The following is a 27,514-nucleotide window of genomic DNA, read 5'->3' on the forward strand; positions in this document are numbered from 1 at the left end:
TACCGAGAGAGAGAGAGAGAGAGAGAGAGAGAGAGAGAGAGAGAGAGTGAGAGAGAGAGAGAGAGAGAGAGAGAGAGAGAGAGAGAGAGTCAGGCTCTTTCTGCCTCTATCTCGCTTGCTCTCTTTCCATTCGGTACTTTCTCTCTCTTTCCCCCTCTCTGTTTTTCTTCTCTCCTCCTCTCTGTCCGGTGCGCTCCTCGATGTGATCTAGTTTCTGCTATGCTTCTTGCGACATGAACTTACCATCCTTGAAGATTCACCTGCAGAATGGGGTCTATTTTAACACGTACATGTACCAGGTAGGAACCAGGAGGAGTGTTTACTTTAGCTTGGGTTTGTGCCATGGCTATTGTTGTTGTTGTTGTTGTTGTTGCTGCTGTTGCTTCTTTTGTTGTTGTAGATGATATAGTTCAAATGTTGTCAGCTGTCATTGAGTGTCTCTTGTTTCGTCCAGTGGGCTCACACATAACTTCATAACTTGGTAGTAGGAATGTCCTATAGGGAGCAGTTCCTAGAAGACCTGTGTGTGTGTGTGCGCGTGTGTGTGTGTGTGTGTGTGTGTGTGTGTGTGTGTCTGTGTGCTTAGCTATAAATTGTCTGTTTCACTTTCATATTGCTTTTAAATCCCTTTAAAACATGAAGGTTTGGCTGTAAAACAGTGCATTGTCTGTTTGTAATGCAGTCATTGTATAAGTGCTGCACACTGACCACACAGTAATCTGATGAGCATTTAGACAAGCATCCCAGGTTCTGACAAAAGTATATTCCATGTAGTCACTATACTCATTTTTATATTCATCTTATATGTCAAGACAGGCAAACATGAATATGTTGCAATATGATATACATTCCAGTGGCTGCTCCTGCCAAACCTCTCAGGGGGGACAGTGGTTGCGATGACGGCTAAGGTAACTTATTCAATGGGCAAAGCTAGCCATGAGCAAAAGCTAGCCATCTACATAGTGGGCCCATTGAATTTTACAAATGAATCAGGAAACTAACATGACATTGTCATGTAACATTGAAGAGTTTTATTTTTCTGGTCACCTCATGCAGCAATAAAACTAGTAAAAGCTTTCTATTTGTCTACATTATGTACAGTATTTGTGGATAGCTCTTCTTTAAAACTATTACTTTGCCTCTGTAATGACTGAGTAACCAACTGTATTCATAAACAAATAAACAAGTATATACAAGTAAACAAATAAGTTATTTTATCACATCGAGGATGAACTGAAGGCTCTGCAGCTCGAAAAATGAGCCTTAATGTGAGAGTCTATGAGAGCAGTCTGGGGCAATATTCCATCATGCTGAAGTTGCCCAAAAGGAGGCGGGACTGAACAGAACAAAACCTAATGACTTTGAAACTCAGAGTCTAACACTGAGTTGCCTTTTTTGCAGTGACTTAATGGACAGAAACTGCTGTGGATTTCAGAGTGAAGCAAGAACTGAGCTTGATTTTCTACTCCCAAAGGCCTAAAGCTTTAAGCACTATTTAATGGATTTAGAATGGGTTAACGATCTTACGTGGTTTTTAGTCCTAATTACTGCAGTATTAATTAAATACTTCAAACATTTTCTCCATTCATGAAAATGACATATTTATAAGTTATTTACAAGGGAAAAAATGGTTTACATGTGACTTTATGTTTTTGCTGTAGGGTAATGGGCAGTTAGTCTCCACTTCTACTTCTGATACTCACCCACAGCTCAAAAGCCCTGCCCTGCAAGTTGAGAGGATGGTTGACTGAGGTTTACAATGTAAGAAACCATGGACGTGTAAATATGTGTTTTTAAGACAGTTTTGGATCTTTACTTCTGGAGATATCTAATCTCCACCACAATGTCTCATTGTACATAAACATAAACATAGATTTCATAAGAAAATAAATGAAGGGTGGAAGTGTGGTGTGTTCTCCTTGTGTCTGCGTGGGTTTCCTCCGTGTGACTGTCTGTGAGGAGTGTGGTGTGTTCTCTCTGTGTCTGCGTGGGTTTCCTCCGGGTGACTGTCTGTGAGGAGTATGGTGTGTTCTCTCTGTGACTGCGTGGGTTTCCTCCGGGTGACTGTCTGTGAGGAGTGTGGTGTGTTCTCCTTGTGTCTGTGTGGGTTTCTGTGTGAGTGTGTGAGTGAATGTGTGAGTGTGTGTGTTGCCCTGTGAAGGACTGGCGCCCTCTCCAGGGTGTATTGCCATCTTGTGCCCAATGATTCCAGGTAGGCTCTGGACCCACCGCAACCCTGAACTGGATAAGGGTTACAGATAATGAATGAATGAATGGTCAAAGTACATTATACAGAGTAATGCAGCAATAATAGTAAATAGAAATAAATAATATATAGAATATCTCAAGCAACAAAGCTGTCTGACAACGATTATTCCTCAATCAAATATACAGCTGTGCCTTTCACCAAGCTGCACTGATGTTTCAGGATATACCAAGTGATACTGCCATTGCAGAAGTGTGTAGTATAATTATCATCATATATTATTATCATTATATATTAATATCATCATATTATAATTATTACAATAATCATTAGATGCTAGGGAGGAAAACACACTGGACAGGACCCCAGGTCATCACAGGGCATCACACACTCACCCCTGTGGGCAATTTCACTCTGTCAGTCCACCTACCAACTTGTGTTTTTTGGATCGTGGGAGGAAAGTGAACATCCAGAGGAAACCCATGGAGAAACAGGGAGAGCACACCACATCATCCTCACAAACAGTGACCAGCAGAATCATCATATACAGTATATGGCCAACTTTGTGGACGCCTGTGTACATACAAACTAAGGGTATTAAAGGCTTCTTAGTATTTATGTATTATAAAAGGTATTTATATGCAGTTTGTCACCATTGGTTGTAGTAACAGACTCTACTCTTCTGAGAAGGCTTTTGAATAGGCGTTAGAACATTGCTGTGTGGATTTGCTGGTGTTCAACCACAAGAGCATTCATGTTGTTAGGTACTGGCAGTACAGACATCATTCCAAGTCCCTGTAAAGGTATTGAAATTGTGTTCTATCACTTCACAGAATGCAGTTCCACTATTAAACAACCCATTGCTGAGGGGCTTGTACCTCCCATGTCAACACTAATGTTTGCTGGGATTCAGCCAAGAGAGCATTAGTGAGATAATTCAGTTGCAGTGCTTCATAACCCAGCTCTGAGGTGTCTTTATACCCCTCTAACCAACATCTGGCATTGAGCACACTGTTCTAAAGAGACTGTGGATGCTCTCAATGGGCACACCTTAGGGTATGTTCAGTGTCAGTTTTGGTTTGATTAAAATGAACCCCGCTTTGATTTCTCTGTTAATGCGGTTCATTACAGTAAGTGTGAACACTCGTTTTCAAACTCTGGTGCAGTTCATTTCAAGTGTGAATGCAACATGGACCAAAAGCTTTAACAATAACTGCTCTGTGATGGAACAAAGTGCATTAAATACAATCAACGAGTCCAGGACAGACCTCCTAACGTCTTCAATTTGTAGAAGAGCTGCTCTGGTTTGTGCAGTGGAGGAATTTAAGGCCCTGTTTTGACTCCGTTATACATTTTACCACCTCTCACTGTGTTCCCAGTTGGTAAACACACACAGCCCTGCATTAAGCCCAGCTCATGACTCTAAAGACTTGTTCGCAACGTAAAGGTCATATGTGCATCACATGTCACTTTTTGACTTACTTTGGTTCCATTGGAACCCGACCCAAACCAGGACTAAAAAGAAACAATTCAATCATCTAATCCAGCCCTAAGCAGCAATGAAAGTAATAATCTGTGGAGGAATAAAGTGGTGAGCGATGGTGTCTCTGCTGTATGGCGTAAGTGGCGTGCTGATGACTCATGGTGTGAGAGAGGCAGGATGTAGAGGCAGTGTGTGAAGAGATGCAGTTGCACCAGTAGTGCATCGTTCTCTTGGTTTTGGCTCTGGCCTTCACCGAACCATCTGTCAGTCACAGCATCACCTTTAGTTTAGTGGGGGCAAGTGTTTGGCTGGGGACCTCTTATTGTCCTTTAGGGCTCATAATTAATCATAATTGATCAAAAAATTAATAATAACTAAAAAAGGACCATATCTTTAGATGTACATTAACATTCATGTCAAATAGCAGATGCTCGAGAGTCCAAAACGGTCAGGAGAGCTGTTTTAGCCTTCATACAAACAGAGACGTGGACATAGTAAATAAACATTGCAGAATACTGCATTTAATGTACAAAAAAGCTTAAATTTGGACTTAATTAGGTTCACGTGAGGCTGATTATTCACCAACATGCCTGTCACTTTGTTTTTATTTACCAGTTCCCTGAAACTATGTGACCCAACAGATGAAAAGCTAGCAAATGCTGAGGAAATATCTTCAAATGTTTTTTTATTATAATCGTGAACATCACCTCTAAGTCTGAAGATGATATTCAAAACAACTGAAGTAAATGTTTGAAAAAGACAAGAAAAGTAATGTGGTGGTCCAGTAAATCATTTGCAAGTATTTGACCTTCTTTAAAAACACCTACTAAATGAGTTAATCAATAAAATCATTGCCAGTTCATGCAATTAATTGGTAATATAACTATAATAATATTAATAGCTACAGCCCTGGCCTTCTTATTTACAGTAAATGGAAGTCTTTCGCACAGATCCTGTTATTAATACACTGTGCCTTTGTGCTCAAAGACAGCTCCATATTTAGTTCAGTGGTAGGTGTCCAGTGCTACCCATGTCCAGCATGTGTGTACGTTTATTGCTGATTAAAACCAAGCTGGTCTTTGCTGTTTTTGGGCACTGAGGGCCTGCCGTGATGTAATATGTGTGTGTGTGTGTGTGTGTGTATATGTGTGTGTGTGTGTGTTAGCTCATTTTCAGGACACATAATTTTGCTCATTCAGTATTTCTTCAAAATATAAGCATTAAATAAGTAGTAATTACCCCTTTTTTGCACAACTTCAATTCATCTAGGAAAGCTTTAGATTCTGGAGAACTACTGTGAAGATCGGATGCCATTCTGTGAAGATAAATCAATGACAAAAGCATTCATTTAGCTCCGTATCATTCAGCCACAGAACTGTCACTGTGGTCATTCAGAACTCTGACGTCATTCATAGCTTTGCTAAGGTCGTTCAGAACTTTGTGAGGTCATTTGGAACATTAATGAGGTCATTCTGAACATTAGTGAGGTCATTCGTAGAGTTAGTGAAGTCATTCTTAACATTAGTGAGGTCATTCAGGATGTTAGTGAGGTCATTTGGAACATTAGCGAGGTCATTCAGAACATTAGTGTGGTCATTCTGAATTTTAGTGAAGTCATATGGAATATTAGTGAGGTCATTCAGAACATTAGTGAGGTCATATGGAACATTAGTGAGGTCATTCAGAACATTAGTGTGGTCATTCTGAATGTTAGTGAGGTCATTCAGTATGTTAGTGAGGTCATTCTTAATTTTAGTGAGGTCATATGGAATATTAGTGAGGTCATTCAGAACATTAGTGAGGTCATATGGAACATTAGTGAGGTCATTCAGAACATTAGTGTGGTCATTCTGAATGTTAGTGAGGTCATTCAGAATGTTAGTGAGGTCATTCAGAACATTAGTGTGGTCATATGGAACATTAGTGAGGTCATTCAGAACATTAGTGTGGTCATTCTGAATTTTAGTGAAGTTATATGGAATATTAGTGAGGTCATTCAGAACATTAGTGAGGTCATATGGAACATTAGTGAGGTCATTCAGAACATTAGTGTGGTCATTCTGAATGTTAGTGAGGTCATTCAGTATATTAGTGAGGTCATTCTGAATTTTAGTGAGGTCATATGGAATATTAGTGAGGTCATTCAGAATTTTAGTGAGGTCATATGGAATATTAGTGAGGTCATTCAGAACATTAGTGAGGTCATTCAGAACATTAGTGTGGTCATTCTGAATGTTAGTGAGGTCATTCAGTATATTAGTGAGGTCATTCTGAATTTTAGTGAGGTCATATGGAATATTAGTGAGGTCATTCAGAACATTAGTGAGGTCATATGGAACATTAGTGAGGTCATTCAGAACATTAGTGTGGTCATTCTGAATGTTAGTGAGGTCATTCAGAATGTTAGTGAGGTCATTCAGAACATTAGTGTGGTCATATGGAACATTAGTGAGGTCATTCAGAACATTAGTGTGGTCATTCTGAATTTTAGTGAGGTCATATGGAATATTAGTGAGGTCTTTCAGAACATTAGTGAGGTCATATGGAACATTAGTGAGGTCATTCAGAACATTAGTGTGGTCATTCTGAATGTTAGTGAGGTCATATGGAACATTAGTGAGGTCACTCAGAACATTAGTGTGGTCATTCTGAATGTTAGTGATGTCATTTGGAACATTATTGAGGTCATTCAAAATGTTAGTGAGGTCATATACTGATGTTGAATGGTTAGTTCTAGTGAGTGGTGATTGTAATGTCTGTGCTCTATTGATGTAATATTACCAAAAAAAAGACTGTCTTTTGTTCTGGGAGGCAAAAATGCAGCCTCAGCTTAAATACAGAAGACTCACAGTACCGTTCCTGTCAATATCATTCCCCTAGAGGAAGGAGAGAGAGAGGGAGAGAGAGAGAGAGAGAGAGAGAGAGAGAGAGAGAGAGAGAGAGAGAGAGAGAGAGAGAATAATGTAAGGACAAGAAAAGGGTAAGAAAGCTGTAATAAAGAATGAGAGTGATATGCAATGAAAAGAAAGAAAAAAGAAAAGAGAACAAAGAATTAGAAAGAGAAGAAGAAGTCAGAAAATGTGAAGAGAAGGAAAGAATGAGAGCGAGAAAGAAAATAAATTAAAAGAACTTTAAACCGAAGTGAAGAGAAAAGAAAGAATAACAGAAAAATGGTGAAAATGAAGATGAGACAAACAGAAAAAGTACTTATAAAATACATATTTTATCTGGTTCCAGCTCTAACTCCAAGAACCAACTATTAATTTTCCACCTAATTCATCCCACCCCTACACAGGTGTCGTTGTTGTGAGATAATCAATGTTATTCACTTCACCTCTCAGTGATTTTAATCTTGAGACAGAGAGAGAGAGAGAGAGAGAGAGAGAGAGAGAGAGAGAGAGAGAGAGCGAGCGAGAGACAGAGAGAGAAGGTTCAGTATAGTTTTTTTTAATGAAGAATACATGAATGCGAGGCTATTTTGATTGAAGCCAGCAGAGAACAGGCGAGGAAGGAAGAAGGAACAAGAAGAAAAGGATGGGAATCTATTTTTTTTTCTTTTTTTTGCTTGAAGTGTCACTGCTTCAGAAACACTTTTCTTTGTGTGTGACGCTGAATTGCAGCGAGATGTTCCCTCCCAGCCGTGTCTCCGGTGAAGGAACGTTCCCAAGTCTGTCAGAAAGAGCCATGTTCTAGAAATGAGCCCTCACTCTGCTCTGGGGTCTGACTTATGCAATATCACAGAGATAAAGAAGCAGAAGGAGTGCAAGAAGACAAGAGATGGCAGGGTTATTAAGTGCCTGATTTCAAAATGTACAACTCCCTCGCTCTATGTTTAGCTAATCATGCATTCACACACACTCACTGAAGTCTCTTTCAGTCTTGGTGAATGGATTCGTGAACCGTCCCCATTACAGTTCAACTGCAAATGTCTGATCACATCAGTGGAGTAATGAATCTTCTGAAGTTTTAACCAGAAACTGAACTAATGTAATCCCTGGTATCTGTCGAATTCTGGAAAGCGATTAGCCTGAAATCTCTCACAGCACTGTATCCCCAGTTATGTCCACTTCAGATCAGTGAAGTCAGCTATTCAGAATCTAACACCAATCACAATGCAAAGTGTCAACCCAAAGGGGTATAAAGCCCTCAGCATTGGAATCCAATGAAATGCAGTGTCTTGGAACAGACTCACCTTTATAAAAAAGAAATGTATTCAAATGTGTTTCTTTTAAGAGGATGTCTGTGGTTGTGGAGCAATGCTGTACTCTCTGGTTTGTTTATGCTCAGAAGTAAAATAAGATGGTTTGTAAAATTAAATGTTTGTAAGCGGCTGAAGTGTAACTTGTCTCTAAGTTTTTATTCGCTGTTTGAATTACAACAGACATTTGTTACTCGAGTGTTTTAGCACTTTTAGAAATGCAGCTAGCTGTCTCCTGGGTTTGGAGACATTCCACATTATGTGATCAGAAAAAACAAATATAAGTCAATGTTACTCACCTAAGGAGCAGGAACAGAGCAGCATCCTAATCTCAGTTCATGCTTTCAACTTTTGGAGCTCTCTTTGTTGTCTAAAAAACTCCAGATGCCTTTTGACTGGTAACCAATTACATATCCTTCTGCCTCCAAGGCAGCACTGCCTCCAGAACCATTTTGAGCAGTGGTTTTTACACATGTGCATGTAGGACCTCCAGCGATGTTGTTAGCATGCTGTTCATCAGTGGAACTAAAGGTAGCCAGGTCTCTGGAGAGCTGCCAACACCTCCATATCATCCACATGATTGAGTACTGCTGTATTTCACTAAGTTTCTCTTAGATTCCAACAGATTTACTGTTTATTTTCTCTCATTCTCCCTAGCTCTATTGATCCTCCACCTGTCTATCCCCCTTCTCCAGTCTATCTCTCTGTCTCTTATTTCTTTGAGCACATTTGTGTAGAATCTGTGTAGCACAATGTTATGGAACGCAGTATCAGAAACGTTGTCTGAATAAATGTGTCTCCTGGCACAGTTTCAGTGGAGCTTTTGGGTGTTTTGGGGCCCAGATTGAATTTGCTTGGGGATGATTGATGATTACAGCAGCTTGCGCCAGAACTAACTTACTCCACCGAAAGTCACGTGGCGATATTATTTAGATGCTGATTAGCTTAAGCTTCACCTTATGGTTGCAGAGTAACACACTGCTAATGTATGTCAGCGTTCTCTGAAAGCTAATTCTCGCGTTAACATGATATAGCATTTCTTAATGGACTTGTTTCAGAAACTGTTGGCCTCCCAAGTTATTGGATGGAGCTAATTCACTCCAGAGTGTGGAGCCTAATGCTCCACAGCTCAATAATTTATTTCCCTCTGGTCGACACTTGGCATTTAGCATGCTAATTCTAGAGTATTCATTCACTATTTTGTAAGCGATTATCACGGCTCAGGGTCACGGTGGGTCCAGAGCCTACCTGGAATTACTGGGTGCAGGGTTGTGGGTTCAACTCTGGCTCCGGGTGACTGTCTGTGAGGAGTTGGTGTGTTCTCCCCGTGTCTGCGTGGGTTTCCTCCGGGTGACTGTCTGTGAGGAGTTGGTGTGTTCTCCCCGTGTCTGCGTGGGTTTCCTCCGGGTGCTCTGGCTTCCTTCCACAGTCCAAAAACACACGTTGGTAGGTGGATTGGCGACTCAAAAGTGTCCGTAGGTGTGAGTGTGTGAGTGAATGTGTGTCTGTGTTGCCCTGTGAAGGACTGGCGCCCCCTCCAGGGTGTATTCACCCAATGATTCCAGGTAGGCTCTGGACCCACTGTGACCCTGAATTGGATAAGGGTTACAGATAATGAATGAATGAATGAGGGCAGGAACACACCCTGGAGGGGGCGCCAGTCCTTCACAGGGTGACAAATCTTCACACATTCAACTGTACAGAATCCCATTTCAAATTTTTCTTATATAGAGGGATAATAGAAGCTGTGTGTTCATGTGGCAAAACCATGCCACCTCAGGAAGGCCATGGTTTGAAACAGCCTTTGGCCCCTTCGTGCTGTACCAAGTGTACTAAGATCAGAGCTGACAAGAGTGAGGAGATTCATGTAGACACCACCCCATAGGGATCAGAGCTTGACTCTGAGTTCTTCCACCATGGGGTACAAGCTTCCAGGTGGATTTAGAAAGTTCTTTCTGCTCATATTCTGGGAGCCCATGTCACAGTGCACAATTTAAAGCATCATTAGGTGTATTTTTACCTTAAAATTACAATTTAAGAAAGTGTATGTAATTTTACAGGGAAACTCTTACAGTAAACTACTGTTTTATTTAAATACAGAACATTGCTGTGGACTGTAAAGCATAATAGGCATCTTGGCTGTAATTATATCGCCCCCATTTTTTCATTTCCTAAGTACAGGAACTTACTGCTAGTAGCAAAGATGCTGGGAGACTGGCTGTTCAGCAGGAAACACCTGTAGCATGTTTGACTTGTGTCTGCATCCTCATATATTTTTGCTCAAAAAGTGTAAGGGTGTATTGATAGAGGCTCTGAAGTTATTTTCTTATGTTTTCATTTGCATTAATAATTATAGCAGTTTTAACAGTGTGGCCTCAAGTCCATACAAGGACTTCAATGTTGACAAGACTGAATATGAGTGAGTGCGGTTCAAAGAGCAGAGCTGAGAGCTGTGTTAGTCTTAGCTCTGGAGATCTTGAATACGAGAGGAGTGGAGTGTTGCCTTTATCAATAGCCTATTTAGCCAAAAAACAGGATAAAAATAAATAAAAAATCTACCCGAGCAGCAAAATGGTGCAGCAGGTAGAGTCTCTGTCACAGCTCCAGGGACCTGGAGGTTATGGGTTCAAGTCTCGCTCCAGGTGACTCTCTGTGAGGAGTGTGGTGTGTTCTCCCAGTGTCTGCGTGTGTTTCCTCCGGGTGACTCTCTGTGAAGAGTGTGGTGTGTTCTCTCTGTGTCTGCGGGGGTTTCCTCCGGGTGACTGTCTGTGAGGAGTGTGGTGTGTTCTCCCTGTGTCTGCATGGGTTTCCTCCTGCGCTCCAAAAACTCACGTTGGTAGGTGGATTGGAGATTCAAAGATGTCCGTAAGTGTGAGTGTGTGAGTGTGTGTTGCCCTGTGATGGACTGGCACCCCCTCCAAGGTGTGTTCCCGCTTTGCGCTCAGTGATTCCAGGTAGGCTCCTGACCCACCGTGACCCGAATTGGATAAGCAGTTTCAGACAATGAATGAATGAAAAACTCTACCTCTAGCAAAAGGAATAGCCAAATATTAAGATCCAGCTCTAAAATAAATTTAAGTTAACTGCTGTATAAAGTACAGTAGTAAATTGTATTTTTGGATTACTGTTATTAAAAAAACAAACAGTACAATACTGGCAAAACTGTTGCCAGTAATTTTTTTTAAATGATAAACCTGTACACTGTAAAACTTTCACAGCTCACTGAGCTGTAGTAGGGAGAATAGAGGCTTTGTTGTTGCTTCTCTGGACTCAGCACTGCAGAAACTGCCCTGTAAAACTTCGGTTGATTTCAGGACAGCGCTGTAAATCAGAATTACGTTCTGCAACTGTAGCAGTAGCCCAGGAGCAAAAATGCCATGTCTTACCTAGTGTTCCTTAAAAGTGATGCACTGCATTGTGCTCTGAATACAAATGTGTCTGTCATAATTCTGACATGAATGATTCTTGCATTAACTATTGATAGAACATTTATTTATATATCTTTGATTAAATTCAGTGCATCACTTCGCTCCCCCACACTTCCCCCTCCTTTGTTTTGTGTTTTGTCCAAAAGGTGAATTTGTTGGAGAGAGTGCATTCATCAACGTGCCTGAGGCCTTCAAATGTCAGGTTGTTTTTGGTAAATCACCATCATGGCTTTTCTAAAAACCTCTGATGTAATTTCAGTGGGATATGCAATATAATAAAAACCATAAAGGTAGCCAACATGATTTATTTGCTCCTTTCGTGTGCCACCAAAATGCCACTGTGGCTTCACTGTTGCTGTTATTAAACTGCGTAATCTCCACCTTAAATGTTTCAGCTGCAGGCAGACAGCAGACATACGTCATGATTAATCAGTTCATTTACGTGTTTGTGTAACTTCATGGTGGGACATCATCATCAGAATCAGGATGTGTGCTATGCACCAATCAACCAAAACATTACAATGACCGTGTCTGTGTTCTCACTGCCCATTTTATGTCTCACTTACAATCTATGTGCCATTTGTAGCTCTACAATTACAGACTGTTGTCTGTCTGCTGCTCCGCATACTTTGTTACCCCCCTTTCACCCTGTTCTGTAATGCTCAGGCCCCTGGGAGTAGTAAAGTGGTTCTCTAAATGTCTGTTCAGTTGCCAGTATTCAACACATTGTATAAATACGTTTAAAAATGCTTGCTAATTTATTTCTTGCTAATAGTTTATAACCTATTAAGAGGCAGACCTTTTGTCTCTAGCATTTTTGTGATAATGAAAGAGGTTTGAGAATGAATCAGGACTGTTTTTGGTGCATATACAGATAAAAAACAACAAAATATATGAAAACTGTAGAATACGGGTGCTTTAATATCGAATTACAGCTTTCTGCTGTATGTGCTTTTTTATAGCTCCTTTGATCGAAACATGTATATCGAACCCTCTAAAATCCTCTCTGTCCTGTAGCTTTCCTGCCAAATCAGTTACAAGAATCTGTTTCACTCAGAGGCTTTGTTACTGACACCAGAATAATGGATATAGCGATCTATTTTTAAGCATATGCAATATACATCTCTTCTAGTTGAGATTCCTCTGACCTATGAGGTGGACTCATTATACCGGCAGTGACACTTTATGAGACAGGGTGACATGATACATATATAACAACAACAAACATGACTCCTTTCCGTTAATTTGGTCATTTGCACTGCATTGGTTTCTTAGTTGAACCATCTGTCCTCGGTTGATTAAATGTTAGCTGTTTATTTTATTTATTTTATTTTTTTCTGCTTTGCCACATTTTCACCCACATTTCAGGATTGCGGTGTTTCATGAGTGAGCTGTTTCAGACCATGTGTTGTGGCAATGGCAAACACCGTCAGAGAAAAGCTGACTGCCTTCAGTCTGTCTTCGGTAGCTCTGTGGAGACAGAATATCCTAAGGTCCCGACATTAAAAATGCAAAAACTGTTTGGAGAGTCTAAGCATTCTTTTTCTGTAACTGCTTCATCCTTCTCAGGGTCACGTCGAGTCCATCTGGAATCACTGAGCGCAAGGAAAGAACACACCCCAAACAGAGCACTAGTCTATCACAAGATGTCACACACTCAACCAGTCACTCACACAAACACTCTACACCTATAGACACCTTTGCACAGCCAGTCAAAATGCCATCATTGCGGGAGGAATCAGGAGCACCCAGTGGAAACCTTTGCGGATGCAGGGAGAGAGTGACCTGAAGTGGGAGTTGAACCCACAACGCTAGGACCCTGGAGCTGTGTGGCAGTGTGAAAATCCCAATAAAGGAATGTGCTTGTTTGCTGTTTTTGCTGTTCTTGGTCTAATCTGAAGGCCACGTGAAATTTGGAGTCCTGTATCACTGAAGTTTTCAACCTCTGCACACTAGGCCCCTGAGTATCCGCTCTGTCATTTTACATGGTCTTACACTTTGTGGCTGAGTTGCAGTGGTTCCCAGCTGCTTCCATTTTGTTATAATACCACTGACATTTGACTGTGGAATATTTAGTAGCCAGGAAATTTCATGACTGGATGCGTTGCACAGGTAGTACCACACTGGAATTCACTGAGTTACTGAGAGTGACCCTTTCTTTCACAAATGTAGAAGCAGTCTGCATGCCTAGGTGCTTGGTTTTATGCACATGTGGCCATGGAAGTGATTGCAACACCTGCACCTGAATTCAGTTATGTGAATACTTTTGGCAATATATATATATATATATATATATATATATTCTGCTAATAATTTAAAAGTGATATGGTAAAATGTCCAAAATTAGTCCGTTCTTACTCAGATTAGAATTGCTTCATTTTTACTCTATGGTTCTGGGATGGCTTTACATTAGATATTGGAATACATCTGTGAGGGTTTTATTGCATTTTAAATGAGAGTAAAACTGAGGCTAGCTTCTGATATTGGGAGATTAGTTTTGATCAGAAACTCGTCCCAATTACAGTTCAATTCAATTCTGGAGCAAAGAGGAAACATCCTTCATTTCCAAACATAAAGTTTTATACATGTCTCCTCTTCAAGGAGGGGGGAAATATTCAAGCATATTAGTATTCAGCAATGTTGGTGCCACCGTGTTTGTTATGTGAGGATGAGATTCCATCACATTTCATCAAGCTCTTTAGACACCAGGCAGTGCAGGGCTTTATTGGTAATTAAAACTCAATGATCACACATGGTTTCTCCAGTCAGTCAATGCAGATAATTAATCCTTGCTCAGATGCTCCAGCATGAACAGCTGGAGTCAGCAGGTTAGAAATCCATGTGTTCGATAATAGCAGATGTGCCTTGTATGAATAAATGTGGACAAGGACAAGACTAATGTGAGTTGCTGGAAATCTTAACAAAAAGAATGTTACACCATTAAAAAAAACTTCATACAATGAACAAACTTTCATACAATGGTTTTATATAGAACCAACTGTACGCTTAATGTCTCGTTGCATGGTGAAATCATTATTTAGATTAATGAAGAACTTGTAAATGATTGAGTACAGCCACATTCGGGACGAAGCAGTTACAGGTTATGAATGAATGAATGAGAAAGGATGTAGCACCCCCCAATATGATATGACTTTATGATTAGGATAGTTTTGACCAATGCAATTATGCACTGCGTGGGCTTGAACTTCACAAATGTAGACTGTTGTTTGGTTGAAGCTCAGCAGTGCTACAGTGTCTGCACAACTGTGTTGATAAATATGTCAACTTTTAAGACTAATATAAAATTTTGTGGCACTTAGGACAGTGCTTCCTAAAGTTAATAGTGATTTAGTTGGTTTCTATTACTGTGGCTTCATTATTATTGGGTTTATTTGGGTGTGTCGTGTTGTACCTGTTGTGGTCTGTATTGCTGAGGTGTGAGCTAATGGTGATTTTAAAATTCACTCAGCACAAAGAAATCCCCCAATAATCACTGCTTGTACAGTACAGCTTCAACAAATCTGAAAATGAAATAACCTTAACTAATGACAGAGAGAAAGTTGATATGAGGTCAGACTGTGCTTGAATTACTGAAATAAATAGTGTATGTAAAAGTGCATCCACACAGTTCTGGATCCTTGCCGAGTGATCTAACATACTGCAGATGATCACATAAATGTCTGGGATATTTGGAGAGTGTTATAAGAGAGTGATTCACACTGAAATCCAGTTTAATAATATTTTCATGAGCGATCTGACTGAGTACTTCACTGTGTGATTGTGTGCTGCCCTGTGATGGTCTGGTCCAGAATGTGTTCCTGCCTTGGCCCGGTGTCTCCTGATAGGTTCTGTACCCACCATGACCCTGAAAAGTACAAAGTGGTTGCAGAAAATGAATGAATGCATGAATTACTGAATGAACAGTGTGTAATAGAGCTTTGCTGCCTCACTTTTCTCCATGGCTTAAGAGATCCATTATTCAATATTCTTCCAAAATGTAGCTTATACCATTAGATCAAGCGATCTAATCAAAACTTTGGGCAGACTCTGATTTGAATTCAATGATTACTTTAGTCATGTGTAGTATAATGGAGCCAGTTCAAGCACAAGAAAGGTAGAAATATGTTGTACAAATATATTGGAGAAGCCAAGAACCACATTAGCTTAAGGTCACCATGCCCAAAGACAGGAATCAGCGAGAGAGGAAGACCCCAGGCATTAATCTGTGGAGCACCAAAACACTAATGAAGAAAGGAAAAGGGAAGCCTTTATTTTGCAAACTTCAGCTGTAGACATTAATTCATTTGTGCTAGTGGGTCCAATGAGGCTTGACTAAGGACTGTTTCTTTACATAGCAAGCAGACAGAGAGACAGGGAGAGAGAGAGATAGAGAGAGAGAGAGAGAGAGAGAGAGAGAGAGAGAGAGAGAGAGAGAGAGAGAGAGAGGAAGAACAAAAGGAGGAGAACGCTTGTGGCATTTTGGCTTGTTGGAGATGAACAGATGTGTACTGCTCGTAGCAACGCTTCTGTCTCCAGCATGCTCCAGCACTTTCCTAATCCCATTTCATGCAGAAAACAACAGGACTGTGTTAAGAAACCAGGGGAAAGCAAACAGAAAGACAGCAGTGACATTGCCATGAAAAAAAGTAAGCATTATTAACATTAATCAGCAGGAAAGTACACATGCTTAGCAATGAGATCTTTCCACAGTCTGCTTCTGGTTCTTCATGGATTCCCTTCTTGAATGTTGTGGGTATATTTTAGAATTTTCTAGAACAGGTGTTCTTCAACTACCTGGGTTTGTAATCCAAATTAGAGAACTGGTATCAAACCAGGATCCAGGATAAACGTTTCCAAATTAAAAGTGTGTGTACTAATAGAAAGAGAGGGAATCAACTGTTCCAATCAAGTCCAATCCAAGAGAACAAAAAATGCATGTCGTTGTAAAGACACATGCAGTTGTTCTTAATGAGACATTTCCCTAGCCCTAGGGTGACTCAGCGCAATCAAAGCCTTGATCCAAAGTTTGTCCAGTGTCTGATCACGGCCCAAATACTGTCCTTGATATCTGACACCATACTAGTATACACCAACTAGAGCATGCCTGATATATTGGCACATAAATCACCAAGTACAGTAGCTCTATCAGTAATGTTTATATTACTATTAAGGAAAAATTACGTATATCAGTCTTTACGTAGATCAGTCGAGCCCTGATCAATGCTTGAAAATAGCATCTTCACTTGTTGCCTCTCTTGGCTGTTCATAGCATCTGCAAACCTGCCTATTTTAGAATGGTAAAGCCACCATTTTTTTTCCTCTTTCTGAGCGGATTTGTAGAGGTTCAGTCGCGGCAGAGTTGTGGCCAAATCCTCCACCCTGAGACTGCACTGTTGTAGTCAGTGCATATTGCTTTCATTCCTTAATCCCACTGCTTTTAGAGAACAAACCGGGAGAAATCCCCCAAGAAATCCCCCAAGTTGTCTGAGCTCAGCACCACTCGTCTCCCACCCCGCAATCTCATGCGGTCAGATTGAGCTGCAAAGCTGCGTAACACCACCTCTGATTTCTCCTTCTCACATTTTTATCCTCACTGGTGTAATGTTTGAAAGTGACTGGATGACAAGAAAATGCTTTGAAAGTTGTAAGAGGTGGGATTCTTTGCCTGGAAGTGAGCTTGGGCTTTAATGAGTGGTTGTCCATTTTGTTATGAGGGGGCCCCGTATACAACCTGTTTTAGATGAGTTTCGGATGCAGTACCCTGATAGTGTTGCTGCTTTCAGTTCTTCTTGCCCTCTGGACCTTCTTGACCATTTTTCACATGCTAGTGTCCCTCCTGCTACACTGAATAGTCTCCCTGGGTTCCCCAGAGTGGTCTCTTACTTACTTAAGTGCATCTGGCTATGAGTGTGAAGGCTAGCATGTGATTCCTACAAGTCAAGTGAAGTCAAAAACACCATATTTTCAGCTGCCATTGTCAGTGGACAACTCACCATGCTTGAAGGAGAACACTAACTGCCATTCCTATAACGCCAGCTGTGACACGAATGTAGGAGTGCCATCCTATTTCCAGATATCCAATTTGTGATGCCAGTATCATATTTGGGGGCATTTGGCATTGTGGTTCAGTCAGAATATGCTGGGGGCTCATGTAAATGGACCTATACATGGGTTTGATTTTTACACAGCTCATGCAAATACTGTGGTTAAGTCAAGTCTACTAACTACTGCATGGGGACATTGTTAGTGTCCCTCATCCTAATGAGAGCATTGAACACGCCACTGTCAGATTCAGCTTACTCATTATTCTGGATGTGATGTGGATCTGTTTCTTTCTGCTTACGGACAAAGTCTACTGTAAAAAAAAAGCCATATTAATATATTTAAAACTGTATTAAGTATTGGATGACATTTGCATGACACTGACATTTTTCGACAGTCATTTCAAACTGATTCCACTGTAACATCAATGTCTGTTTTGCCAGCAACAGAATAATGTGTGTGTGTGTGTGCATGCGTGTGTGTGTGTGTGTGTGTGTGTGTGTGTGTGTGTGTGTGTGTGTGTTTATGTGATGGAATTTCAGTACAGAGAAGATCTTTGGGGAATCATAATTTAAAAAGTGCTTTAAGAACTTTGGAATATTATTTTATTTGACACAGATTTTCACGGTCTATGAAACTTATTTAGTATTTTCACAAACTTGTAATTTTTGTTTGTTTGTTTTAGTTTTTAGCTTTTAATACATTAATTATATTTATTGAATATTGTTCACATTTCTTACATCATTAATATTCAATCAATATTCATCATTTATTTATGAGTAATTAGTAAATTTGTGATGTTTACTTGTTTTTATTTATTTATTTTTGTATGAATGAATAGGCCAATAGGAGTAGTCTGTAATGACAAGGGAAACAAAATTATTACTATAATGGATATTACAATTAAGAATTTATGGAATTTAAAAGACTGTATATACGTGTTATATATCGGTATATGAATTTTATATGAGTTGCTGTGGAAAAGACAGTATTCTAGTATTCTATGAACATTACATAAATATGGATACAGAGTGCTGTGATTCTCTCTCTCTCTCTCTCTCTCTCTCTCTCTCTCTGCATGTGTGTGTGCGTGTCTCTAGTGAGTCTGTAACTAATGAGGCATGGAGGCCAAGGCACCTCTGGAGGTCAGGCAGAGCTTTGGGAGAGAGTCAGCACAAAGGCACACTGATGACGAGACCTGTAACTGGCTTCACTTTAAGCAAAAAAAGGAGAAAATAAAGAAAGAAAGGTCCATAGCTCACACGTTTAAGGAGGCCATACACTAATTGTTCATTCTATTTCTTTTTTTATCCCAAGTGCTGTTATTTTCTGTGTTCTTGACTCGTTCAGCCCCTCTTTCTCCCTTTAAATGAAACAAGCTTTTTGTTTTTATTACACTGCCCTAAGACTGCTGTATGTAGACAGCCCTGTGTTCTGAGTAGTCACTCTGTACTGTCCCTCATTAACGAAACATCCCAGGTTTTAACACGACTTCAACATACAGCTTCCTTTCTTTACTATGAGTGAACCAATTTGCTGTCAGCTGAACAGACAAATACATTATGTGACCCCACAAAAACAGCCATTAAAATATGGTTATACCTTCCATTGATGGACTCTGTGAATGGTGAATGAATGGTACCTACTTTAATAGGGTTTATGAACTATATATGAACCTCTTTACCAGCTAAGAACAGGATTCTACATGATATGGACTTTAAACACATTTATTTTTAGGCAAAACGAGGGGTTGTTGATTAGTCACGCCACCGACTGAAACTGCAGAGGTGCTCTGAAGCTTGGAAAAGTGATGGAAATCTTCCTAAAAAGTATTGCATTTTCAATTCTTGAAAAACGTTCATCTCACGGTGGAGAGAATTAATATTTGATGGCAGATCCGGATTGTTTTCATTAAATTCAAGAGTGTGTGAGGCAGTGTTTATGGAAATGGAGGTTTTGCCTGGCATCGTTTTATTGATTTGCTGATTTATTCATAGCCATTTTTATTCACTTCCTCTCCTTTTCTCTGTGGGCATTTCCCTCACTGTGCGCCTGTGAAAACTAGGGCCAAGGAACAGACGACACGTGGCACTGAGAGGCTCAAATCCAAATCCTCTCACCTCTGCAGTGGATTTAAGCACTGAATGTATTTCTCTGTGTGTTAGCACACTGTAAACGAGTAGAGGTTGTTTGTTTTAGGCAGTCGCCATGATTGAAAGAGGCAGTAAGACACAGCATCTGCTCCTGGATTTGAACTGGCCTCCTATCTATTGCTTTGCCCCATGACAAAATCAAGTGAACGCACTGACCCATTTTCTCTCGTTTTATTTCCCTCCCACTTTTGCGCTCCCTCTCTCCCTCTCGCTCCCTCTTATCAGTTCAGCTCGACAGCGAGCGTCATTTAGGGAGAAAAATGCAATGACAGTGAGCTAACACAATGTGCGCCCTTTGGACAGCTTGTGTTTTGCTGTAACAGGGGAGCGCACTGAACTTAACCGAGCCTGTCAGCCCAGGCACAGCGCTGCTAACGTGACGACAAAGGAGGACTCAAACGGTGGTCTCGGCTTTTGTTATGGTGGAACCGTGACTACATGTGAAAACCACAGAGGCCCTTCCCTAACAACACTTTGAAGTGCTCTTATCCTGGAAAACTGATTTTTTTTTTTTTTAATTTGCGTTCTATTGTGCATTTTTCCAAAAATGCTGTGTGCAAATGTAACTCATTGCTGATTAGACACGCCCAACTTATCTGAGTGTTTGTTGTCCTCTTGTCCTTCATCATTGGTCATTGGATGCTGCCCACAGGATGCTATTGGCTGGATGTTTTTGGTTGGTGGACTCTTCGTAGTCCAGCAGTGACACTGTAGTGTTTAAAAACTCCAGCGGCACTGCTGTGTCTGATCCACTGTGACCAGGGCAAAGCACAATAACGGACCACCACCACTACTCTGTGCTCTGTGTGCATGCAGTTTGAACAATCTATTTAGAATAACATTGCCTATATAATGGAGCCTTAGGAAGCAGCTGCACATGAGCCAAAGGCAACATACTGTATATAGGTTTAAACAGGGCTTCCAGCATTGGAACTACATTCTCTGGAGTGATGGACTTCAAGCATATATGTTTGGGATGAGCTGGCGTGGGGTGTGTGATTCAGATCCAGTCATTGAACATCGCCACCTGACCTCACTAATGCTCTGAATAGAGTGTAAAGTTCACAGCAATGGTCCAGCATCTAGTGAATAGTGTGTGAGAAACTGACAGTCTGTATGTCATAAATATCCCTACCTCACTTTTTCCTCTCCCATCTGTTTCTGGGAGTATACAAACAGTAGACAGAGTCAGGAGGCCTTCCCTGGGGCTGTGAACTCCAAGCGCAGACGTGAGTATCCCACAAAGCATGCTGACATTGCTCTCCAAGAAAACCCACACTCACTCCATCTGCACAGAACCGGGGGGAAAAGCCTGTTTATTGTTCGTGTCTTGTCGAAACGGAGAGATCTGAAGATTAGTGGAAGAATTACACATTGGGCTTTTGTTCTACACAGAGGAGGGTGGGCCTTCTTTTCTGACTGGGCTCTTCTTGTGGCATTTCAGTGATGATATCGTGAGGGGATATTGCACTTTTTAAGAACAGTGAAATGGGTTGTGTGTTTATGCAGAAGGACGGAAAGGAAAGTTATGATGCTGTCGGCTGAGCCCAGGATGTTGTTGGAGGGGTTGTGAGTCTGGGACATTTTTCAGGAGTTGTGAGTCGGCTGCTGGGATGCACTCAGGGCAATGGAGTGGGGAAGTTCACACAGCGATGTGGAGAGTGCCCTCGCCAATACACTGTAACCAAGGTTGGCACGCAGCTTGCGGATGCTTGGCACAGTGTGTGGAAATGGAGTGGATGGCACTGCGAGTTGAAATCAAAGGCATGTGTGAAATGGACTCTGCTGAATGTACGGTATGTGTATTGTAAAGCAATGTTTTGCATTTTTTTTATTTGGATTGAAAGCAGCTCCGTGACTGTGTGTATACAGACTTTCTCTGTGTGTTTTAAACACAAACAGTTTGTATAATCTCCATACGAAAGGGATGCTCTGGATGCTCAATGCCAATTGTCAGATAGAGGAGTATAATCCATTCAGTATTTCACTGTGGAGCAGGGGGGGGGTGTCCTAGTGCAAGAGGTTGGGTTTATGATCGAGAACTTTAAGGATAAGGACTTCAAAAGTACAAACTACAAAGACAGACAATGTAGTAGTTATTAAAGCTTCAAATTGTTGTGATACTCCACTGCCCTGCAGTAGGGAGAATTAAGCCTCTGTTATTGCTACTCCAGGCTCGGCACTGAAGAAATTGCGCTATGTAACTTTTGGAGGAGGGTAGTAAAACAGCACCTGTGCCTCCATCAATCATCAATCCCCTCCTCCTTTGATTTTAGGACTGTGCTGTAAAAATGAATCACAATCTACAACTGAAGGGAGAGGTGAGAATAAACCCCACAAAATCTTACATAGTGTATCTTTAATCCTCTCTCTCTCTCTCTCTCTCTCTCTCTCTCTCTCTCTCCAGGAGTTTGCAACGTTGACTAAGGAGCTGAATACATGTCGGGAGCAGCTTCTGGAGAAAGAGGAGGAAATCTCAGAACTTAAAGCAGAGAGGAACAACACCAGGGTATGTTTGTGTGTGTGTGTGTGTTTAACTATTATATGCACAATACAATCATGCACTTTAATTTAATTATGTTGTCTCAGAAACTATATTCATTGGACAAAACCTGTGTGTGTGTGTGTGTGTGTGTGTGTGTGTGTGTGTGTGTTTTGTAGCTTCTCCTGGAACATTTGGAGTGCCTGGTGTCCCGTCACGAGCGCTCTCTGAGGATGACGGTGGTGAAAAGGCAAGCTCCTCCACCCTCAGGAGTTTCCAGTGAGGTGGAGGTGCTGAAAGCTCTGAAGTCCTTATTTGAGCACCACAAAGCCCTGGATGAAAAGGTATGAACATTCCTCTGGACCTTCTTTTTTCGCTTCTTCTTCTTCTTCTTCTTCTTCTTCTTCTTCTTCTTCATTGGCTGCAACCCACTTGAGTACTACACACTAATTCTGTACAGTATGGATGAACCTTAGTGAGTGTGAGTTCGTCCGGCTCGTACACAAAATATTATCATACTCCACAGTTTGTTACAAATAGGTGAAACCAAGCTGCAGCTACAGCACTGTCTGCCACATATTTCAGATATCTCCCTCCTCAACGCGTAGTGCAGTGTAGCTCTTCTCTTAAATAGTACGCTGTATGTCAGATAATAAAACCATTTCTATTTTATATACCTTCTTACATCTGTAGTAGCTTTAGTTTTCTAATATGTGAAGTGTTCTATGAAGGGAATAGGGCAGTAATTGGGACAGAGACAAAATTTTACAAACGTGAAAAGCTCCCTTTCCATTTCCCATTACATTTTGAGACAACAGAGTCCATCATTGTTATATTCAAACATCGCCTGGTTCTAAGCACGTCCTGTGGATATTTGACAGTTGTAAGTATTTAACTTGTTTAAAATCTAGCTCAAATTCTTTGTCTTTTTCTTTCTTGTAACATATTTAATTGACCTTCCAGGCTTGGCTTTACATTTGCAAGTAATTCATATCAGTGTGGTATAGTCTTTACAGGACGGTGGTAAAATTAGTTTTTTTGGTGCTGGTGATGGTGACTTTGTTTTCCTCATAGGTGCGTGAGAGATTGCGAGTGGCTCTTGAGAGAGTGACAACACTAGAAGGACAACTGGCAACCACCAGTCAGGAGGTACAGGCTTATGATTTGTTTTGTTTTCCACTCATCCACGTAAATCTGTTTTAAACATTGTTGCCTTCATATGACGGACTATTCGCTCCGGTTTGGACGCAGATTAGTCACGATTCAAACCCTGCTTGACTAATCTCCATAGAAATGCTTTCCCAACAGAACGAAATGCTCTGGAGAAGCCAGACATAAGCGTAAAGTGCACTACTGAGGCCAGGTGCTGGTGTTTGATTATTTTTGGCTCACGAATGCCACTTCAACTCCACACCCTCATGTGCTGCTGCTCTAGTCGTGTTGTGGTTCATGCTTTTTGATGGAGATACCTAGTGTTCTAGTGCCCCTCACTGAGTGCACTTTAAATTAGCTGAGTTCACTTGCTCAGTGCTATGTAGTACCTCTGGGATAAGTTGGAGTGATGAGTCTGTGATTCAATATAACCATTGTTGTGTACGATTATGTATTTTATTGTTATACAAAGTATACAGTGTGACAGCTCGGTTATTTTAAAAGCTGAAAATTTATATGTAGTTGTTCTCTGCTTGTTCTGAAAGTATGTGAAAGGATGATTATTCAGAAGTGTACAGCAGGGAATGTAATATAACGCAGCGTCTGGTGGATATTAGCTCAATGCTACACAGGGCAAAAAGTCTCCCATTTTTCATCATGAATTCATTAAAACACTTTTAGGTTTCTGAACTATTCTTATTTTTAGGGTACTGTCTATTTATCCATATGATTGGATATCTGGGTCAAAGCCTGCAGCAGCTGAATTCAGCTGAGACGTTCAGCGCTGTGCTTGTGTGTCTGTGTGTGCTCTCACAGAGTTAAATAAGATATAAAATATGAAAATGAATGCTTTTACAAGGAAATATACTTACAACCAACATTTTGTTTCATTTCCGGTCAAAATGGCTATTGATTAAAATGTATTCATTCCTCAGCATCAGGAAACGAGTAGAAAATATTACATAGACTTCCCAACATATTATTAACTTACTAAATATTATATCTGGAGTTTAATTTGTCCAGGTTTTACAGCTCAAATGCCATCCGCATTTCAGTCTTAGATGTAGATTGTAGTTTCATCTTGGTGTGATCCAAGTCATTCCAACCAGAGGTGGCGAAAGTGAGAAGCAACAGTAGGAAGAACACAGAGTGTCATTGTTGCAAAGCAAAATAGCACCCCCTTATGGAGTAGTGCCTAAATGTGAGTGAGTATGTGATGAACAGTGTTTACGTATGTATGTGAGTGGTTAAAGGAGTGAGTGTGAGCAAGTGAATGAGTAAATGCTTGAGTATTTATGAGCGGATAAGTGAGAGGGTATGAATGTGAATGAGTGCATGCGTATAAAAGAGAATGTGCATATGTGAGTGTATATGTGAATTAATATGAATGTGAGTGACTGAGAAAGTGATTGGGTATGTATTTGATTGAGTATGTATATGAGTGAATATGAATGTGTGTGAGTGAGTGAGTGAGTGAGTGAGTGAATTACAGGCCAATTCCAAGAAGAGTTTTGCATCTACAAACTGCCTGACTTCTCTAATCATCTCAGTCCAGTTCAGGGACAGTTAAAGAAATAATACTAATACAAATTTAAAAACTGTCTGTGAGGAGTGTGGTGTGTTCTCCCTGTGTCTGCGTGGGTTTCCTCCAGGTGACTGTCTGTGAGGAGTGTGGTGTGTTCTCCCTGTGTCTGCGTGGGCTTCCTCCGGGTGACTGTCTGTGAGGAGTGTGGTGTGTTCTCCCTGTGTCTGCGTGGGTTTCCTCCAGGTGACTGTCTGTGAGGAGTGTGATGTGTTCTCTCTGTGTCTGCGTGGGTTTCCTCCGGGTGACTGTCTGTGAGGAGTGTGGTGTGTTCTCTCTGTGTCTGCGTGGGTTTCCTCCGGGTGACTGTCTGTGAGGAGTGTGGTGTGTTCTCCCTGTGTCTGCGTGGGTTTCCTCCGGGTGACTGTCTGTGAGGAGTGTGGTGTGTTCTCTCTGTGTCTGCGTGGGTTTCCTCCGGGTGACTGTCTGTGAGGAGTGTGGTGTGTTCTCCCTGTGTCTGCGTGGGTTTCCTCCGGGTGCTCCAAAAACACATGTTGGTAGGTGGATTGGCAACTCAAAAGTGTCCATAGGTGTGAGTGTGTGAATGAATGTGTGACTGTGTGTGTTGCCCTGTGAAGGACTGGCGCCCCCTCCTGCCTTACGCCCAATGATTCCAGGTAGGCTCTGGACGCACCCTGAATGCAACCCTGAACTGGATAAGGGTTATAGATTATGAATGAATGAATGAAAAATTTAAGGAAGGATTTCTACTCCCTGAATATTCCACCTCTGATGTTCAGGTCTGCGCTTTTTGCGGAGGTCAAGTCATTGTTCTATCAACAAAAATATTCACACTTTATTTCTACTTTTATTACTTAGTTTTCTCAGTAATAACTTCTGAGACAGCTACATGTCTTTTTCAGACCCATGTTTAGGTCGTATCCTCACAGTGGAGGAATGGATACAAACACCTGTGACTTTTCTCACATCTGAAACAAGAGTGGAGCTAGATGTTTTTCCTCATCTCTCAAAGATGAAAGCTTTAAGTAGTGTTTATCTGATTATGAGCCTTTGCGTGGTTATTTTTTCTATACGTTTTTTGTCCTCCTGTTGTGAATTTGTTATTTATCACTTGCAAATGTATTGTCACTAAACAGAACCTAATGTGTACACGTCTTGTTCCGTGAAGAAAAGCCCATAGGTCCCTTTCCTTAAAGATAAGCTCAGCTGCAGTCTAAATTCTCATGGCACATAAGAGCTGAGACAGTGGTGTGTGTTGGGGATGCTCAGGTTTCTCCGTGTCTGTGTGATGATGGCGGTGTGATGATGGCTGTGTCAGTGGCCTTTGGGCGTCCCGCTGTTCTCTGCTCTCTGCTCACAGCAGGCCTGGACACAGTGTAACATCTCATTACCACAGCTTCTATCACAATACCCCCAACCCCGGACCTGCTCAGCAACCTGGAGCAAGCCTCAGGGCTCAGAATATGTGTCCAAGGAGAATCGCTGTAGTGTTTTCCTGTGTGCAGCTTCCGCCCATTAAACAGCTATGGTTATCTGACTGAGAAATTAATTTTAGCACTATATATATATCAGCAGATGTAGAGTCTGACTGCATTGTACTCCCTTTGCTTCACAAAGAGGGTTTCCTATATGAAGATGACCATTTTTAACACAAGTTAAGCACAGAATCCCTGATGCCACTAAACCCAGGCCACTGAGTGTCAATATGTTTCATATCAATGTGAAGAACCATTGGAGAAAATGACTGATTGGACCTTTAAAAGGGACAGACCTAAATAACAGACACATTTGGGTTAATCTGTGCTACTTTTGGCACTCAGGACTCCATTAAGACACTGGTAGGTGTTGTCTGGGCCACATTTCATGAGCCAGGCTTAGTGGACCTGTGTTGGACCTGAGCTGAGATAGCCTGACTCACTCTGAGGCAGCACCATTCGAGGCCAAACGTGGGCTGGAAGAGAACTGCATAAGCGAGCCACATTTGGGCCAAACATTCATTGCTACCTGGGGAGACTTTTATTGAATTTAAAGGTCAAAATGAATATTTATTGAAGTTTGGGGACTCTGGAGAGACACAGGGGTCAAGCATTGACTTGTTTATTCAGGGCATTGCATGGTTAAGCCCCAGTGAGGGTCACACACCACCTTCTCCCTCATCTCTCTTTGCTCACAGTGCTTGCTAGCATGGGTCTCTGTAAGCTGAATGGTAACGAGCAGCACTGTTCATCCTGTTCATCCAAGATGTCCTTTACAGGGCATTACACACTCACTCAGTTACTCGCACATTCTCACCCAGGTGAGGGAACACACCAAACATTTCATAGACAGTGACCCCAGGCAGGGATTGAACCCAGGGCCTTGAGAATCTGGAGCCATTTGGCAGTGACCCCCATACTTACTGCAGTGGTCTGTAACTGTGTGTCTATGCTGTGGGTGGATTCTCATAAAGGAATATAAGGTAGGCGTTTCTAATCCAGTATAGTGGTGGGAGTATAATCAAAAGGTTACTGAATGTATTGAGCTGCTGTTTTGCTTACATTGGCTTGTGGTGCAGGTGCTCTAAGGAGAGCAAGTTTGTTTGTGTGTGTGTGTGTGTGTGTGTGTGTATGAGGGAGAGAGTGCTTGCCTCTCTGGGCAGTGCTGAAGCTGGAGAAGACACACACACACAAGTTTGTTTCCATGCAACGTGAGGACATTACCTTTATTTACACAAACCTTAAATATTCCTACTACTCACCTTTCATTTACTCAAGCCCTAACCCTACATTTACAAAGACTCTAAGACATGAATTTACTGTCATCAGTTTAATCATTTTTACACACTGGG

At 41.2% G+C, this 27,514-nt stretch overlaps 1 protein-coding gene across 1 annotated transcript in view; it reads left to right on the forward strand.

Moving 5' to 3' along the window:
* ppfia4 (PTPRF interacting protein alpha 4) overlaps window positions 1-27,514 on the forward strand; it is a 139,651-nt gene that overhangs the window by 66,982 nt on the left and 45,155 nt on the right. Inside the window, exons 2-4 of the mRNA XM_066671158.1 lie at window positions 21,918-22,019; window positions 22,172-22,336; window positions 23,067-23,141. Of these exons, the coding sequence (XP_066527255.1) occupies window positions 21,918-22,019; window positions 22,172-22,336; window positions 23,067-23,141 (342 nt within the window). The remainder of the gene's footprint in view (window positions 1-21,917; window positions 22,020-22,171; window positions 22,337-23,066; window positions 23,142-27,514) is intronic.

Source organism: Hoplias malabaricus, chromosome 5 (genome assembly GCF_029633855.1).
Source record: "Hoplias malabaricus isolate fHopMal1 chromosome 5, fHopMal1.hap1, whole genome shotgun sequence".
Lineage (NCBI taxonomy): Eukaryota > Metazoa > Chordata > Actinopteri > Characiformes > Erythrinidae > Hoplias > Hoplias malabaricus.